The sequence below is a fragment of the Populus euphratica genome, unplaced genomic scaffold (assembly GCF_000495115.2).
Source record: "Populus euphratica unplaced genomic scaffold, PopEup_1.0 scaffold122.1, whole genome shotgun sequence".
In the NCBI taxonomy this organism is placed as follows: Eukaryota; Viridiplantae; Streptophyta; class Magnoliopsida; order Malpighiales; family Salicaceae; genus Populus; species Populus euphratica.
Genome location: NW_011499980.1, coordinates 147,587 through 166,073, shown reverse-complemented (window position 1 = coordinate 166,073; position 18,487 = coordinate 147,587). Strand labels below are relative to the sequence as shown.

The following is an 18,487-nucleotide window of genomic DNA, read 5'->3' as shown; positions in this document are numbered from 1 at the left end:
TTGTTGTTGTTGTTATTACTATTATTGTTGTTGTTGTTGTTATTGTTATTATTATTGTATTACTATTTATAATTTGTACAATTAACCTCCTTGTGGTTCGACCCCGGTCTTGCCTGGTTATTTATTACTTCGACACTACTGCACTTAGGAGAAGACATCAATCTTTTAGTCATGTCACTACGTCAAGATATATAGTTTTTAGCTTTAAGTCTTTCTTAGTGAAATACTATCGAATTTACTAAGTTCAATATTAAACACGATGTCTTGCCCTATGTGGCCTTTTATGTAAACTAAGACAACTTATATAGTTCTTTATCTAGAGATTTCCTTTTCTTTTCATTATTATATTTCTTTTGGCCCTGAATAACTTTTAGATACATGAGTGTTTCGAAGAGTTCAATATTTATCAAAATTCTTACTATTATACTTCATTTGATGCACTAATATATAAAAATCATTAAGAACTCAGCTTTTCCTTTATCACGATGCAACTAACACTTATTTCATCATAGAAATAAGTAGAAAATAATATTTTTTTAGTGCTACCAAGAATTTTGTATGACTTAGGATCTTCAATCAATTAGGTATAGTTATCGTCATTATACTTTTTTATATTTTAAAAGCTTTAAACCCATTCCTTTTGATGAGTTATACACAAACTCTCTCAAAAAATCTTTAGTTAATGGATCCACAATATTTTTCTTCGACTTTATATAGTCAAAGAAAATAATTTTATTGAAGAGAAAATGTTTAATAGTATTTTGTCTATGATGTATAGACTTCCTATTAATCTGTTACTTTGTGCCCTTCTAATTGTTGATTGATTATCACAATGGATACAAATAACTAACATTGATTTTAACTAATATGAAATATCCTTAAAGAAATTTTGAATCCATTCGGCTTCCTCTTCAGTTTTATCAAGAGCAATAAACTCTAATTCCATCATGAATCTAGTGATACTCGTTTGTTTAGGGAATTTTTAGGACTCAACTACTCTATAAATTGTGAAGACATATCTATTTGTGGATTTCAAATTCGTAATGTGGATATCCAATTAGCATCATTATATCTTTCTAGAACTATTAGGTAATCAATATAGTGTAAATCATATTATAAAGTGCATCTCAAATATTTAAGTACCTTTTTTATTGTCTTACAATAATCCATACTTGGATTATTTGTAAATCTTCTTAGTAAGCATTATGAAGCCTTGTACAATTTATAATGTACATTAGACTTTTAATTATTTGAGAATATTTCATTTGATTTATTTCTATACCTCTATTATTAGACAGATGTATACTTTTATCAATTGATGTTTTGATAATGTTGTTGTTACCTTTAGAAAACTTATCAAGAATTTTTGCAATATAATGAGATTGAGGATAATACTAATCCATTAGATGTCCTAGAAATTTATATTTTTAGTATGACTTCTGTAACATCTAAGTCTTTCATGTCAAATTTGTTAGTTAATATTTTCTTAGTAGACTTGATCATGTAATCATTTTTGTCCAAAATTAGTATGCAATCCACATAGAGACATAAAATGATATAACTTTCATTTGTGTTTTTTTATATAAACACAGTTATCAAATTGTTGATTTTGAACTCATTTGACAACATAACCTTATCAAACTTTTTATATCATTATTTAGATACTTATTTCAAACTATATAATGATGTCATTGTTTGACAAGCTTACAAACTTTTTTTTTTCTTCCCTTAACAACAAACTCATTGAGTTATTCCATGTAAATCTTCTTTTTAAGGTAACTATTTAAGAAAGTTGTTTTTGCATCCATTTGATATATTCCAATCTTGTTAATAGCTATAATAACTATTAATATTTTTATGGAAGTTATTCTTTAAGTAAATGAATATTTGTCAAAATATTCCAAACCTTATTATCGTCTAAAACCTTTAACTACAAGTCTAGCTTTTATACTTGTCAATAATGCCATCAACTTTCATTTAACTTTAAATTTGTCAATAGTGTCATTGACTTTTATTTTTCTTTTAAAAATCCACATATGACCTAATAGTTTATTTTTGGAAGGAAGATCTATTAGTTCTCATGTATGATTATTCATAATGAATTCAATTTTATTATTGACTATATTTTTCCAATAAAAAGCTTCAAGACATGACATTGTCTTGGATTAGGTTTGAGGTTAATTTTCTAATAAATATGTTAAAAAATTAAGACCAAATGTTTTAATTATTTTTTTCCTTTCACTCTTTTTAATCTTAACTTCATCATCCTTTGATTGATGATGATGATTATCCTTAACAATTCTCTTAAATAAATATTTTTTCTCGTAATTTCTTATAAATCAAATCCTCCTTTTCAAATCATATTAAGTTTATTAAAAATTTCATGCTATTAATAAAAAAAACATATTTCTTACATCAAAAAGGATATACATAAATAAAGAAGTTGGTTTTAATTTGTGAGGTTTTTGGCAAAAGTTCATATAACAAAGGACTTTTTACTTGACACAATTATGTCTAGATACACGAAGAATAAAAAAAAAAACTTTTGATGCCAAAAACATGTTGTTTTCTACTTTTTTATGAAAATAATTTACCCTTCCTGCATGGTGATTAACTTTTTTTTAAAAACCTTTTGATGCCAAAAACAGGTTTATACTTTATACGCATGGTGATTAACTGAAATAAAAGCTTGAAGTTAAACTAGCTACTATCGTTCTTGTTGGCTGATCATATATATCCCTCATTCTAATTAATTGAAAAAAAGTTGCTTATACAGTATATAAAATATATTTTTAACTTATTAATTTAAACTTTTAGAAGAGGTGGTGTTCATTTTTAAGTATAAACCCTCCATGCACAATTTTAAAATATCAAATCCTAAATGAGATTTTAAATAATATTAGTGTTGATTGGATGTGGAATCCATAACTCTAAATCATCTGTATTAAAAGAAAAAAATCATTAAATAATGGATATTTCAAAATAAATACCTTTGTTTAAATCATATGAAAATGAATATTTTAGAATGAATGACTTGTTTCTCTTCTCATATGATTTATTCGATGGACTTGTTTTTTTTTTTTTAGATTAACGTGGGTGTCCGGGCCAGCTTGCGCGCACCACGACTAATCCCACGGGCCCTGAAGTTAACGACCATGTAAGCCTCCAGTGGCCATCATATGAGCAACCAAGGGATGAACTTGTTTTTTATTACCATTAGATGGTGCATGAGTATTAGTGAATATTCATAAATAAATATTTCTTCGGTCATTTTAAAAACCATTTTCAAACTTTATAATGAATTAAATTCTAGGAGTAAAAATATATTCCTTCTATTAATTATTTTATTTATGTGTATTTTTTTTTAATTTTTATGGAACTATAATTTGTTTTATTAATAGGATGGTTATTTGAATAAAACTTAAAGCAATAAAAACAAACATCCATTAAAACTCAAATGATTTAAATTTAGTGGGAAAAAATATTATTTATCCAAAACTCTCTTTTTATTATTCATTTATTTCTTTTCAATTTTGGTAGATGTTGGTACCATGGTTTTTAAAATAAAAACTTACCATAATCTATAATCTATGAAGTAATTTTAAATTATGAAAAAAGATATTTTGATTATTTGTATGAGATATTATAAAAAAGAAAGAATAATTAATTATAAGAAAGAATATAAACAATTAAAAATAATATATATAACAATAAAAAGATAAAACTATTATTTAAAAAGCATAGCATAATTAAATAATTTTTTAAATATTATTATAATTATTTATCTAAATATAATTTATTTTAATATAAATATTTTTTAAAATAAAAAGGACTAAATAATCAAGTCTAGACATACTTAGGCATGAAAGGATGGCCTATAGAAGCATGGGCTTAAGAGCCCATACTATAATTTATTTATAGATAAAAAATGATGCATTGTTTATTTACAATTATTAAAGGTGGTTGAAAAATCAAAATATAACCTTTTGAATCCCAAAATTTAAAATTTCAATTTTTTTTACTCCAAAACATGGATAAAAAAAAATATCATATAGATCTCTTCCAATCATAAAATATATTTTAATAGACAAGAAAACTCAAAATCAAATTAAATCATTAATATTTTTTAGTTTTGATCTATTTTTTCTAACATTATTAAAGGTAAAAGCTATATTCATTGAGTTTTTTTTTAAATAAATTTATAGACATTAAATTAGAGTTATATATGGTCAAACTTTGGGCACTCAAGATATTTCTCTCCCATATCCCTTTTCTAGCAACTTTCTATCTCTTATCTCAATAAATGGGGATTTAAATACAAAAAATAAATAAAGTTCTATAATTGAAATGTCAAAGAAAAAATCTATAGGGTATAGAATGCTCGTGCAATTTGTATAATAATAATAAAAAATTATTAATATCAATTTATGTTTTTTAATTTTTTTTTAAAATAACCTCATAATTGTTATTATAGGGACGTTTTAGTGAGCTAAAAGAAAAAAAGATAAAATGGGATAAAGAAATGCACCTAGGTAGCTAGGAAACCTCTAAATAGCTTTCTCAGGATTTTATAATATAAAGCTGATTATTCAAATAAAAAATAAATCAACCTATGCATCATCCCTATGATAAATTGTTTTGTGTTTACTTTTAAAAGATAAAATTATAGGTTGTACTTTTTATTATGGTTGCCTAAATTGATAGGGGTATGCTTATAAAAATAAAGATAAACAAAGATAAATGTTGTAGTTGATGTAGGATCTTTTATTATGAAAGAGAAAAAGAAAGAGAAAGAGATGTGAATTGTTGCATTTTATCAATGCATTTCAAAAGATTTTGGTATAGATTAATTGATGATGAAGAATAGTGTGGTTGTCATGGATGACAATGTTGTTCAAGGTCTTTTTTTTTCTTTATTTTCTAATATGTTTTTATCTTCTTTTTTCTGTATATCTCTATAATCTCTTTCTTCTTTCTCTCTTTCTCTTTTTTGTTTGTTTTCAATTTTCTAGATATTTTTTGGTATTGATGTCCCATACTTCTTTTCATATAAATTCTTTGAAATATATATAAGGCCACCTAGCTTGGAAAAAAGTTCAGAAACTCTTGGTGAGTTGAGAGGATTGATAGGAGTTTAATCAAATTTATATAGTTTCATAGTAATTAAGAGCACTAATGGGTCTTTCAAATATTCTAAGTAAATGATTGGTTATTTAATGAAAAAGATAATAATCACTTTATATATCATACTTAAGATAAGTTGATTCATGTTTATTTTTAATGATAAAAAGATACATATTGTGCTTACATGCTAATAATTTTTTTAAACTGATATCTATGCACTTGATACTAAGGATAAAATACTACGAAGACCAGAAGAAGTGATATTGGATCAAATTTTGACAACATGGTATATTCCTCGGTTTTAAAATATAGACATTAGATTTGAGAGAATAGTGAATGATAAATGATAAATTAGGTTTCAAGCTTGTTTTCTTCAATTATACTCAAAATAGATCCAAAAGCCACCACTCATTCTAAATCGGTCTACGTGAGGTCATATCAATACAATTCAAATTCACTCATCACATAAAAGTTATGATCTAGAAAATAATTAAACAAACATCCACACATATTCAAAATTAAAATTTAATAAACAACAAGTATAAACATCTAAATTATATTTACAAACCAAGTTTCAAAAGAATATTAACCAAATGTTTATTATAATTATTATTTTTTTATGAAATCAAATGTTGACATCCTGAAGATGACTCTATCAATATAATAACAGTTTATTAGATTACTAATAAAGTGTATTAAAATGATATTTCTTGAGACACCTTTCAATTTATAGATCGATATTCACAGAAAACAAAAGTGATATATATTTTTTTTAAAAAAAAAAAACAAAGTGGTGTATCAAACTTATCTAGTATCTTTCAACTTTCAATAAACATGACATGTTTAAGGATTGTGTTATCCCTAGGTTAATTCTTGGATTAAAAAAAATCAATCAACATACATACAAACAATCACGAAAAAAATAAATTATTGTTGTTTCAAACATCTGAGGGACAAGATGCATATAAAAATCTTACCATCACCAAGTTAATTATTTGATAAAGAAAATAATTAATACACATCCAAACCAAAACTAAAAATAAAAACTTTCTTAATATAAAAATAATCCTACCATTTATTTAAAAAAAAATAATTGAAAACCTTTGTTCGAGCATAAACTCCACCACAACTGAACGTGAAAATGATATTTCTTGAGACACCTTTCAATTTATAGATCGATATTCACAGAAAACAAAAGTGATATATATTTTTTTTAAAAAAAAAAAACAAAGTGGTGTATCAAACTTATCTAGTATCTTTCAACTTTCAATAAACATGACATGTTTAAGGATTGTGTTATCCCTAGGTTAATTCTTGGATTAAAAAAAATCAATCAACATACATACAAACAATCACGAAAAAAATAAATTATTGTTGTTTCAAACATCTGAGGGACAAGATGCATATAAAAATCTTACCATCACCAAGTTAATTATTTGATAAAGAAAATAATTAATACACATCCAAACCAAAACTAAAAATAAAAACTTTCTTAATATAAAAATAATCCTACCATTTATTTTAAAAAAAATAATTGAAAACCTTTGTTCGAGCATAAACTCCACCACAACTGAACGTGCATGTGTGTGTATATGTGTGTGTGTGTGTAAGTTCACACTGAGCGTGTGTGTATATGTGTGTGTGTGTGTGTAAGTTCACACTGAATTTAAACAATTATACCTTAGACAATCCTATTCCAATCTCAATGTGGATTGTTGAGTATAACCTTATCGCACCTTAGAAAATAAATTTGTCATGGCTTTATATCCCAAAGTTGCCATACAATGATGCAAACTCCAATACTTCAATATATCATGAAAAACATGTACAAACAATCTTAAGTAATAAAAGGAAGGGGAAAAGGTGATTTTGAACTTAGAACATAATTAAAAATCATTCAAGTAATGTGAATGCATGGGAATCATGCATTACCCTATTGATAGGTGTGTGAGGTGCACAACATATGAATCTCCTGTTTTGATACTATTTTTTTTTTATTTTTTAGGTGCTTTTATGTTGGATTTTATGGTTAAAATGGCAAAGACAGGAATTGTCATGAGTCTAGGATTTTTTACTTGATTGTAGGTAGAAATTTACTAGAATTTTGGTTTGATTTTAGTTAAACAAGGGATGGTATTTTCAACCTAGTTTTTGCGTATTGATGGATCAATACTTCGATTTTATGATGGAGATAAGTTTTCAGGATTGTTGGGTTATATAACTACCAATCTATTTGGCTCGGGGAAAATAAAAAAATGACATAGTTGATGGTGTGTTTTGGATGGAGAGAACAATGATTAAAGGTTATTATATATACCAGGTGAGAGAGATCAAGAGGTTTTGATTGGAGTGGATAGAAAGGAGGTTGTGTTGTTGGTTATGAAGTGAGATGGTTAATTTTATAGCTTTTAATTAGTGGTTATAAAAAATTATCTTAAGAAGCGTAGAATTGCAAATATCATATAAAACAATAATATAAAAATACTATGTTGAAACTAACATTAACAACAAAAATCTTTCCCATAAGATTGTAATCCTTTATTACTAATATTATTTTTGTTGGAAAAAAGTTCTAGAAACCATAACCACACAATCTCTCTCTCTTTTTCTCCTTTACTAAAAAAACCCATGTTTGTTCTTCTTCAAAGAACCACAACTTTTGCATTGAAAAAACTCATTTATGATTTAAAAAAGTAACCACTAAAGAGTAAAGATAAAGATTATCTAAAGAATTCAAGCAAGCAAAATAAATTGGTTTTTAATGATCATCTCTTCTAGATGTTGGGTTAGCTCAACCCTTTATATTTGTCCCCTTGCTTGTTGCTCAACTTGTCCTAGAGGTATAGGATGGTGACATTGAAGGTAACCTGTAAAGCATCGTATTTCTAGGCATGTGATTGGTTACCTTTTAGGAAGGTTGTTGAGCTATATATTTGGCATGAGCTATAAAAATGGATACATGTGATATTGTGCTGAAAGTGTAATAGCATCGTCCGTCGTGTCCATTACAAGCCTGTGAAGGTAAATATATCAGGAATGGCAGCAAAGATATAAGATGCTTGAGAGTACAATGAGTTCGTCCATGTGCATCTCTTTGTGCTTAAAGGAATTAGACGATGAGGAACGATGAAGAACTATAGCATAGTATGTGTAGTTGAGACCGCTCAATTAGCCCTGTGTAGTTGAGACCGCTCAATTAGCCCTAGAGCTGGCAATTTGATGTCAGATTCTTTATAGCTATATAATTGGCCTCTATCTATGAATTGTGCTGATTATCGGTTAATCATAATGGCTTTGTTTTCACCAATTTGTTTGTAAAATTGCATCAATATTGACTAATGAAACAATATTAAATATGATCCTACCGGATATGCTAATGTATTTTAATCAATCAGGTTTTTAGTAAAACTTACCCATCTTTCCTAGTAATTAAATTACCATTTTATATTGATATAGTGAGTTTCAAGTTTACGCAACCTCTTATTGTCCCCTAATCGATAACAACTCCTGGTTAATTTAACCGCTATCCATCAGTTTTAGCCTTATTTTTCTTGTTTAGTAGTAAACTAGTGTTCTCAATTAGTCAATGTAAACACAGTTAAAAATTCATATGCAAGAACGACATCAACGCATCACCCAACAATTTCCTTTTTACCTGCTGGGAAAATTTTGCATTAATTGGCATCGAATGCATGGTTCTCTCTGAGCAATTTTCAGGCAAACTTCTGAGTTCAATCATAGCTACACAGCTAAGTTCAATCAGAGTTACTAGATATATTGGATTAGCTACGCAATGTTAGCAGGAAAAGGAACATCTGATATGGTATTGCTGTATGCCATAAGTATCAAGCCACGATCGATTAAATTGAAGATTACAAGCCCCAAAGGAGTACCTAGGCACTTGAAAGACATTCACATGCATTCGGTAATGGAAAGAACTGCCTTCAAATAGCTTCACAGCTTCGTGGGTTTGTGCCTATGAAATTACAAGGCATGTTAGAGATGGAAAGTGAAGCGGATATTATTTAAGAGGCATCAACAGTAACTTTTAATGTAGAAGGAGCTGTTCGATTACCTTGGAAAATATTAGAACCTTACTTTCAGAAAAGAAGAGCTTCTAAGAAAGTAATTCAAGACATGGGCAGGTAGAGTGACATCCTTGTGGTCGGTTTTCAACTTCAGATACTTCAAACTAGAAAATGGCGAAGGATGTTTATCTAGAGCAGCCGGAACCTCAGAGAGAATCTGGAAACACGGAAATTTCATATAAAATGAAACCAGATCAAAGGATGCTAACTAAGAAAGAAACCTTAGAGAAAAACAATGAAATTAGCAATTTAGTTATCAGTGAGCAACAAATGCAAGGTTATTATAAAATAAAAATCTCATCATGAAACCTGAACGTCGATAGATGATCATGATAACCAGTTAAACAGTAGTTGGATATAGCTAAAGAAAAAGTTGTCTTTACATGTTGACTCAGTCAGTCCGTTAGTTATTAATGATGTACAGACATGTTCTCGCATGAAAGTCCGCAGCAGAACAAGAATATAAAGGATTTGATATTTCACCAAATTAAACTACTGTATAAATTCTTTTAGCTATCTCCAACAAAACAAAAATAATTTAGTCATGGGTAAAATATGTGTGCAATGAGAACAAACACATTCTTTTAACTTGTAACACCACTTGAAAGCGATACATACAGAAAATTAATAATCTGTAAGTGACACTCCACAATACTTGAAACCAAAAATTGCAGCATTTGAAAATCCAGTTTTATCAAATATCAAAGTTGTGCAAGCCAATCAATCAAAGCCAGTAGCTGTAAACTTGTAAGGAAAAGATAGCTATAAAAGATGCATGGAATGTAAAATTCAATTATTCAAGGACATGTCACATTTCAACATTACACTTGGAGGGTCAATCAGTTGCAGCACCAATGCCAAATTACTGAGCAAACTCATAGTATTAGAAAAGTAAAAATTCAATGTCAAAAAAGCTTATGTCATCACATGCAGAATTTAACCCTGACTAATAGTTAAGATTACAGAGTTGCAAGAATATGAACCAAACCCCTCCTTACCTCAACCCCCCGACACACAAATCCTAAAGAGTTGTTATCAAACACACATGGGCTAAAGCACAAGCGAGTGACCGCACACGAAATCCTAAAATTCTTTCATGCAGTAAAGGGAATATATGTTGCCTCTTCAATATAAAACATAAAAGGAGGCATTTGTCAACTAAATTGGCTGCACTCTAGAGAATGAAGTGGTTGTTAATATGCTAGGAACTTTATGAAAGGTCAGCAAGACAAATCTAAATGAATGCACACAAAGAAAATCATTTTCTTAAAGATGGTCATGCAAATTAAGAATTTAACCTTCTGCATAAATCTTTAAAGCAACAAAAATGGCAAGATTCACAATATTTGTAATGTTTACATGCCATCTGAACTTGCAGCCTTGTACCACAAACTTTAACAAATAAATCTCTTAAATGGTAGAATGTTTTAAGAAACACACCTCAATGATATTCATGGATAATGTCAAAGATTTTGCAATGCAGAACTGATGAAGCATCTTGATGAGATTGAGACCAAGCCCCATTTCATCTTCTTCTGAAATGTATTCATCTTCAACTTCATAGAATGGATAGTTATGACTGTGGTGGTATCTCTGCAACACTACAGTTACATCATCTAAGGAGGTAAGATTCACTTCAGACCAAAATAAAGGAGTGTTCCCATCAAACTTGAAACTGGTAAGCTTTGGAGCAAATAGCATCACTTTGCATTCAGTCTTAATTCTACTATATCTCCAATTCAAAATTTCCAAGCTTTTCAGATTAAGAGCATGAATATTGAAATTTTCAATCGTGTCTAAGCATATATCTTCAATTTTCAGATTTTCAAGATTCGGGCAACTTGAGAAAATCTTCCCATCAAAATTCCGAGCCCCACCAAGATGCAATGTCTTCAGTGACTGTAACCCCAAAGATTTTGGCAAAGCTATGCCACCATCAACTTTCAATTTTAGGCTCCTCAATGATTCACATTCAAAGAAACAACGAGGCAACACAATTGGCATATCCCAATGAGCAGTATTTATAGATATCTCTTCCACGTGATGTTTAACTGCATAATATATCAACGATTCCACCAAACTACATCGAGTATCACGAAGTATATCTAAGGAAATCTTAACAGCCTTAAGGTTATTGCGACGTACTAAAACATGATAGATAAAGTCAGTGAAATTGTTCACCTCATCGTCATAATAATCTGAATTGATCAAGGATGAAAATGTCTCAAAATTGAAGTCGAGATAGGGATGAGATTTCCACACATTCATCCATCTTTTGGACAAAACACAGGTTTGAACAGCTTGTACTGCGTCCACAAAAGATAAAATGTGATGGAGAAGTACATTTGGTAGCGTGCTGATCCTGTCTTCATTGTTGTTCAGTGATGACCTCTTCCTAGTCCTTGGTTCCCCTGTTGGTTCTTCGTTGTTTTGAGGTTGTCTATCTGTTTCCAGTATGATTATTTCCATTTTTAATGTGGAGAGACAAGGAGATACCTATTGATTGAGAACTGCAAATTCCACAACACAAAAAGTAAACAAGGAAGGAATGTTACGAAGTCATCGAAATTTGAGAAAGAGTTATAATTACAGTTCAGTATCCTATCTATGGTGGATATTTCAAATTAACCATCACACTAAATTTTCTTCTAATTGTACTATCCAGCTTAATTATACTGCCAATATAATCTCTTGATTGGCTTAAAAATGAATTTGTTAATTTTCAGAGACTAGTTTATTGTTAGCATATGTCTCAAAACGTTATTTATAATAATACAGCATTTCATGCCAAAGTATATCTTTAAGAATTTTGATTCACCTTATAAACAAAATTTAATATAAAAAGTTCCATGAGAAAACAATGAAAAGAAAAGGGTATACAATTTGGATATCATAAACACAACTTCGTATTTTTCTATCTTTTCGTTCAAAAAAAAAATCTAGGATCAATATTACTATTATATTAAAAAATTAACATATGTTATTTCAGTCATAATATAATTTGTCATTTTTTTCTAGATAATGAATTCAAATGAGATTACGGGGTTAAAAAAACCTGATTAAAATCTATTGTTTTGAATCAATGACCTATGTCAAATTGTTTTTAGAAGAAAAAAATCTTATGCTTTGCTTGGATTAAAAGTGAGTGGAAATAAAAGGAATAAAAAAAGTAAACTTCGTTGTGTGTTAAAACTATACTCAAAATCTTCCAGTTTATGTAGATACCAATGGACACATCTATCTATCTATCCATAGGCAACAACCAACAAACCCCAATCTATTACAGGCTTAAAACAGTATGTGCTGAATGAATTTATTGCATACCCATTTGAATTCAAAGGGTTTTAAGGATACCCACCTGAGAATTTCGCCGGAGACGCGACAGTTGAGGGGAATTTGAGGGATTCGTATTTGTTTGTTTTGGTGAGGAAGTGTTAAAGTCGGCGGCTTTTCACTCGCTGTTTGGAGCGTATATAAACGATCAGGGACGGGTAGTAGAAAGTTAATGGAACTACAAATGCATACCTCTCCAATAAATTATATTTTCAATCAATTTCTCTAAGTTCAAAATACGGCAATTTTACTTTAAAACCAATCACATTCCTCTTTACAGTTCACTTCAAAAAATAAACAAGGTGAATTAATTTACTATTTTAAAAACATCTCCACGCCCAAACTTAAATATATTTAACCTAAAATAATAGATTTAATTTTTTAATTATATATTATTTAAAAAACTAATATTTAATATTATTCAATAACACTACATAAATTAAAAGAAAATTATAAATTATTCAATAACACTACATAAATTAGAAGAAAATTATAATTATTTTTAATAATATTTTATCTAATTTTATTGTACATTTAAAAAATCATGAAAACTATAATACTTATCAAATGAATTTCATATATAATAAAATTATAAATAGATTAATGAAACAATAAAAAATATTTAATATAAAGTATTATTTATTTAATGATGTAATAATAGTAGTTAAATTTACGATATTTAAATTAAAAATTCCAATATTAATTTATATTTTTTTTTACTTATTTTATAATCTCAATTTAAAAAATATTTTTAATCAAATTCATTAAATTATTTTATATTCAACTTTAATTTCAATCACAGTTTTAACCAAATATATATAAATATCAAATTAATCTTAACTAAAAATATTTTTTATAAAACTAAATTTAATTTTGTTTATTCAATACCAAACACATGTTTAGAAGGTAGTCATTAGATCTCATGGAATGTTAAACATGCCTCTCCAATACGACAAGCTTCCTCGTAAGCTAGTACATATGTTATATGTATCATGATTTTTTCTAATTTTTTAATTGATTATTCAATAATTTTTAAATTTTGTTTCATATATCATCCCACCTTAGTCTAATAAAAACTCTACCATAAAAAAAATAAAATGTGATAATAAAAAAAGAAGGTTAAATGGTCTAACCAAATTAGATTAATAGTCATGCTCTTGACCTAAGTCAATATAATATAGCATCATCTTTTTATTTCACTTTATTTTTATTTTTTTTTATCCTTGAATAGTTTGTTATTTTGCATTTGAGCATCATCAAGTTAGGTATGTATTAAATGATAACAACTTAATAATTTTTTAAGAGTTAGATCATGTTTTAAGCTAGAAAACCAAATCAAGTTTAGTAAATTGATTATTTAGATTCAACTCAAACACAATTGAATTTGAAACTTAAATCATCTAAGAGATGATGTCATATAATAGGATAAAATCAATAAAAACAATTTTATATTGACTTTATTATTTTTTTTAAAATTATAATGAACAAACTTGTTCTCATAAAATTATCAAAATATCACCTCTAGTAAAATCTAATATATTCATTGTCAATCACTCTAGTAAAATCTAATATATTCATTGTCAACCACAAGGGCATATATATATACACATTAAATGAAGAAACACCTCCCGAAAATGTATTCCCTAAAATTATACCATGTTATTATTATTAGAAATATACTAGTTAGCCGTGCTACATTGTGGGCTCACCTTTTATTTTCATAAAATATTAGATCTTAACAATGACGAGATCCAAGGCTATTTGGATCCAAGTTTATTTTTGGCCTTTCACAGCTAATGATAAGATTATTTTGGGTTATATAGCATGCAGGGTCCAATAATAGTTGGATCTTGGCGTGCCCAAGCACCACGTGTGCACTAGAGGTATACTCAACCACCAGGCAGACAGCACCAAGCATCACATGTGCACAGAGTGTGTCTAGCATTGAGGCATAGCCCAAGCGCCATGTAAATGCAGGAGGTGTGCCTACCCCCAGACAAGAGCCAAGTGTCACGTGTCCCTGCATGGTTTATTTTCGATAATAATAATAATATTAATAGTAATTTTTAATTTTATCTTTAAAATCAAATGTTTAGTTGTTTTCAATATTAAGAATAATTTTTTTTCAATTTAGTAATTATTTTATTAATAATATTGATTACTATAAAAATAATAATATTTATAACACAAAAAATTAATATTTTTAATATTAATACTTTTGATTATAGTAAAAATAATAATATTCATAACCCAAATAATACTATTTTTAATACCAAGAATATTTAGAATATAAATAATAATATTTTTTATATTAAAACTTTAATCTCTTATAAAAATAATAATATTTGAACAAAAATAATAATATCTTTGAGATGAATACTTTGTATTCTAATATTGAAAATGCAAATTATAATATTTTTTATATTAATACTTAGAATTGTTAAATATTTTTAATAATAATACGTCGTAGGCTCACTTTTTATTTTTAAAAAAATGCCATAAAATTTTATAATAAATATTTTCAATTTTATAATATAAATAATAATATTTTCTTTTAAATTTATTAATTATTTTATTAATAATATTAATTATAATAAAAATAATAATGTTTCTAAAAAAAATAATATTTAAAATCCTAAGACACATATACATTGAGTTTTAATGAAGAACCCAATAGAATTAGGTCTTTACACTAGACCCATTGATCATGGGTACTATCAACCGACCTTTTCCTCTTGAGTCTGGAGACATAACTTAAGCATCACTTGTCCCCAACCCAATGCAGCCAAAGTGCCATATGTGTGATGGGAGTGCCCAACCTAAAGACAAAAGTCCAGGTGCCACATGTGTGTTGGGGAGTGCCCTACCTAAAAACAGTTGCTCAAGTGCCATATATGCATAGAGTGTGTTAGGAGTACCCAAAGTCCAAGTGCCACATGTGTGTTGGGGAGTGCCCAACCCAAAGGCAGTTGCTCAAGTGCCATATATGCATAGAGTGTGTTAGAAGTACCCAACCCAAAGGCAGTTGCTCAAGTGCCATGTATGCGCAGGGTGTGTCCAGCACTTAGGCATAGCCCAAGCACCATATATATCTACGTGGTTTTTCTTCGATAATAATAATAATTTTTTTTAAAATTTAATAATAATAATAATAATAGTAATAGTAATTTTTAATTTTACTTTTCAAATTAAATCTTTGGTTGTTTTTCCATATTAAGAATAAATTTTTCCTAATTTAGTACTTATTTTATTAATAATATTGATTATTATAAATAATAATACTTATAACACAAAAAATAATATTTTTAATATTAATACTTTTGATTATATTAAAAATAATAATATTCATAACACAAATAATACTATTTTTAATTCCAAGAATATTCATAACACAAATAATATTATTTATAGTTTCAAGAATATTTAAAACACGAATAATAATATTTTTTTTATATTAAAACTTTGAATTATTATAAAAATAATAATATCATAACAAAAATAATAATATCTGCAAGATGAATACTTTATATTCTATGAAAAATAATAATATTGACAATGAAAATTATAATATTTTTTATATTAATACTTAGAATTGTTGAATATTTTTAATAATACTATGCCACGGGCTCACTTTTTATTTTTATAAAAAATGCCATAAAATTTATAATATAAATAATAATATTTTCTTTCAAATTTATTAATTATTTTATTAATAATATTAATTATAATAAAAATAATAGTATTTTTAAAATAAATAATAATATTTAAAATCTTAGGACCCATGAACATTGAATAATTGAGTCCTTACACTAGACCCATTAATCATGAATCATGACAATTGACTCATTTCCCTTGAGTCCGGAGCCATGACTTAAGCACCACTTGTCCCAACCTCATGCGGCTCAAGCGTCATGTGTGCGATAAGGAAATGCTCAACCCACATGCAACAATCTAAATACCACGTATGCGCTAGGGTGTGTCTAACACTGAGGCAAGAGCCCAAGCGCCACGTGTGTGTTGGGATGTGTCCAGCACTAAGGTAAAGCCCAAGCGCCATGTGTGTGTTGGGATGTGCTCAGCTCCTAGGCAGGCAACCCAAGCGCCACGTGTGTGTATGGGTGTGCCCAGCAGCCCTCCAGTCTAGCGCTTGGATCTTATAGGATGTAGCCTCTCCACATGTCCCTACCAATAATACAGTTCACAATAAAAGCACTCATAATTTATAATATTCATGTTATAATACCGATCAATACAATTTACAATGAATAATATTCATGTTATGGTAAAATATTTATCACTTTTAGTTATAGTTAATAACTCACAACGAGAAAAGTTTTTGCAAAGGCTTGTCATAACTTAAGCTTTTATGCCCGAGTAGTTTAAAATTATAGATGAAAAGCATGTTGATCATTCTTTTTTACTTAGATATATCTATACGGGAGGCAGCCGAAACACCAAGTATGAGGAAAGGTTTCCCAATGCAAAGAAATTATATGAACAATAGCTTATATAATTTGAGAGAATGTATTATTTGATTGATCATTCTTAAAAAGCTAGGCAACACCTGTATTCTTGAATTTAGCAACAACAAAAAGCATTACAAAAGAAAAGCATTCAGCAAACAAACAACAAAACGATGCCTCATCAATGACAAAGAGTAAAGGTGCATTGCAAGACAGCCAAGTAAATTCTTGCTGTAGCAGTCAAAAGAGGCATGTAAATGTAGCTGGAGAACAGGTTATTATGTTGTTGCACGCACAAAAAGCAAGTGCAATCCTATTGATGGAGAATCCCTGCAAATGAAAAGGCAACCATTAGTGGTAGGAATTAAATGAATGGAAAAGGTGGGATGCGATGAAGAAGGGTATATGAAGGTGAATCTAATGTGTTGAGGTTGAAGAAAAGAGAGAAAAATAAGCCAGAAAGCACTTGTAAGTGATCTTACACTGACAGAGATGGAACATTAAGAAAATCTTAAAATTAAGAGCCAATAATGTTTCTAAATGTGCCTTGCACCCATTGTGTAGAATAATTTCCGATCAATTTATTTTTTGGTGTGTAAGTAATGACACCAGAGTTGATTAGTCATGGCATTCACGTCATTAAAACTTGCTGGATCTCAAGTATTAATTCTGTGGCACCTTCAGATGAAGTTAGGCGCTTTGGCCTGGTATGGTTGGGAAAACTTGTTGAATCTCTGGTATTAATTCTGAAGCTCAAAGCATGTAGATGTGGCATGGTGTTAAATTCAAGTTGTTTAGGTTTGGGATACACGTTATATTTTTATAAGATCTATTTTTTTAATTTTTTTCTAAGCCTAAAAGTGTTATTTTATTACACATAAAAATTAAAAAAACTTGAAATATTCTTGTCTAACAGCCTATCCTTATAAAAATTAAAAAAACTTGAAATATTCTTCTTTAACAGCATATCCCTTTTTTATCTTAGAGTCAAATAAATATTTTTACTATTATAATTATTATAAAAATCCAAGAAAATTATTAGCCAACCTGTATGAATTTTATTGATTCTAGGGATAAAAGAGTGCTTTAATTGTGTTAAATTAGAAAATAAACATACACCCCCAAACAATCTTCTAATAACCACCAAGCAAAAAGAAAATACTCAAATACTTATAAACTAAAAACTTAAATTTAAATCACTAAAGGATAAAAAGATAAGGTATGACAAACAAAAAGATAACAATTATGCATTTTAGTTATCATGAAATAGAAAAGAAAGAAAAATCACAAATAATCCATTAGCAACAACAATATAACAATTATATGACTATACACATCATATCATATAGAAAAAAGCACAACTACATATCTAGTTAAATAAAAAACAATCAAATTTAACCATCAAAAAATGTCTCACAAATCTCTTTAATGATGCAGTCACTATCCACTAGCCAAGGTATATGAAACACATGCTAGCAG

The 18,487-nt window shown here is 28.2% G+C and overlaps 1 protein-coding gene across 1 annotated transcript; it reads right to left on the bottom strand.

The window, feature by feature from the left end:
- Positions 1-8,876: 8,876 nt before the first annotated feature.
- On the bottom strand, positions 8,877-12,767 carry LOC105139714 (F-box/LRR-repeat protein At3g26922-like). The gene is made up of 4 exons (XM_011046268.1): positions 12,571-12,767; positions 10,653-11,722; positions 9,200-9,369; positions 8,877-9,100 (listed from the first exon to the last, which is right to left on the bottom strand). The coding sequence occupies exons 2-3, from the start codon at positions 11,679-11,681 to the stop codon at positions 9,211-9,213; spliced, it is 1,188 nt and encodes a 395-aa protein (XP_011044570.1). The 5' UTR covers positions 11,682-11,722; positions 12,571-12,767; the 3' UTR covers positions 8,877-9,100; positions 9,200-9,210.
- Positions 12,768-18,487: the final 5,720 nt, after the last annotated feature.

Bases quoted from the DNA above. Each gene is read 5' to 3' on its own strand.
- LOC105139714 (XM_011046268.1), bottom strand. From the start codon at position 11,681: ATGGAAATAATCATACTGGAAACAGATAGACAACCTCAAAACAACGAA. The intron at 9,370-10,652 runs GTGTGTTTCTTA...CCGTGTTTCCAG, and splicing joins TATCCATGAATATCATTGAG to ATTCTCTCTGAGGTTCCGGC.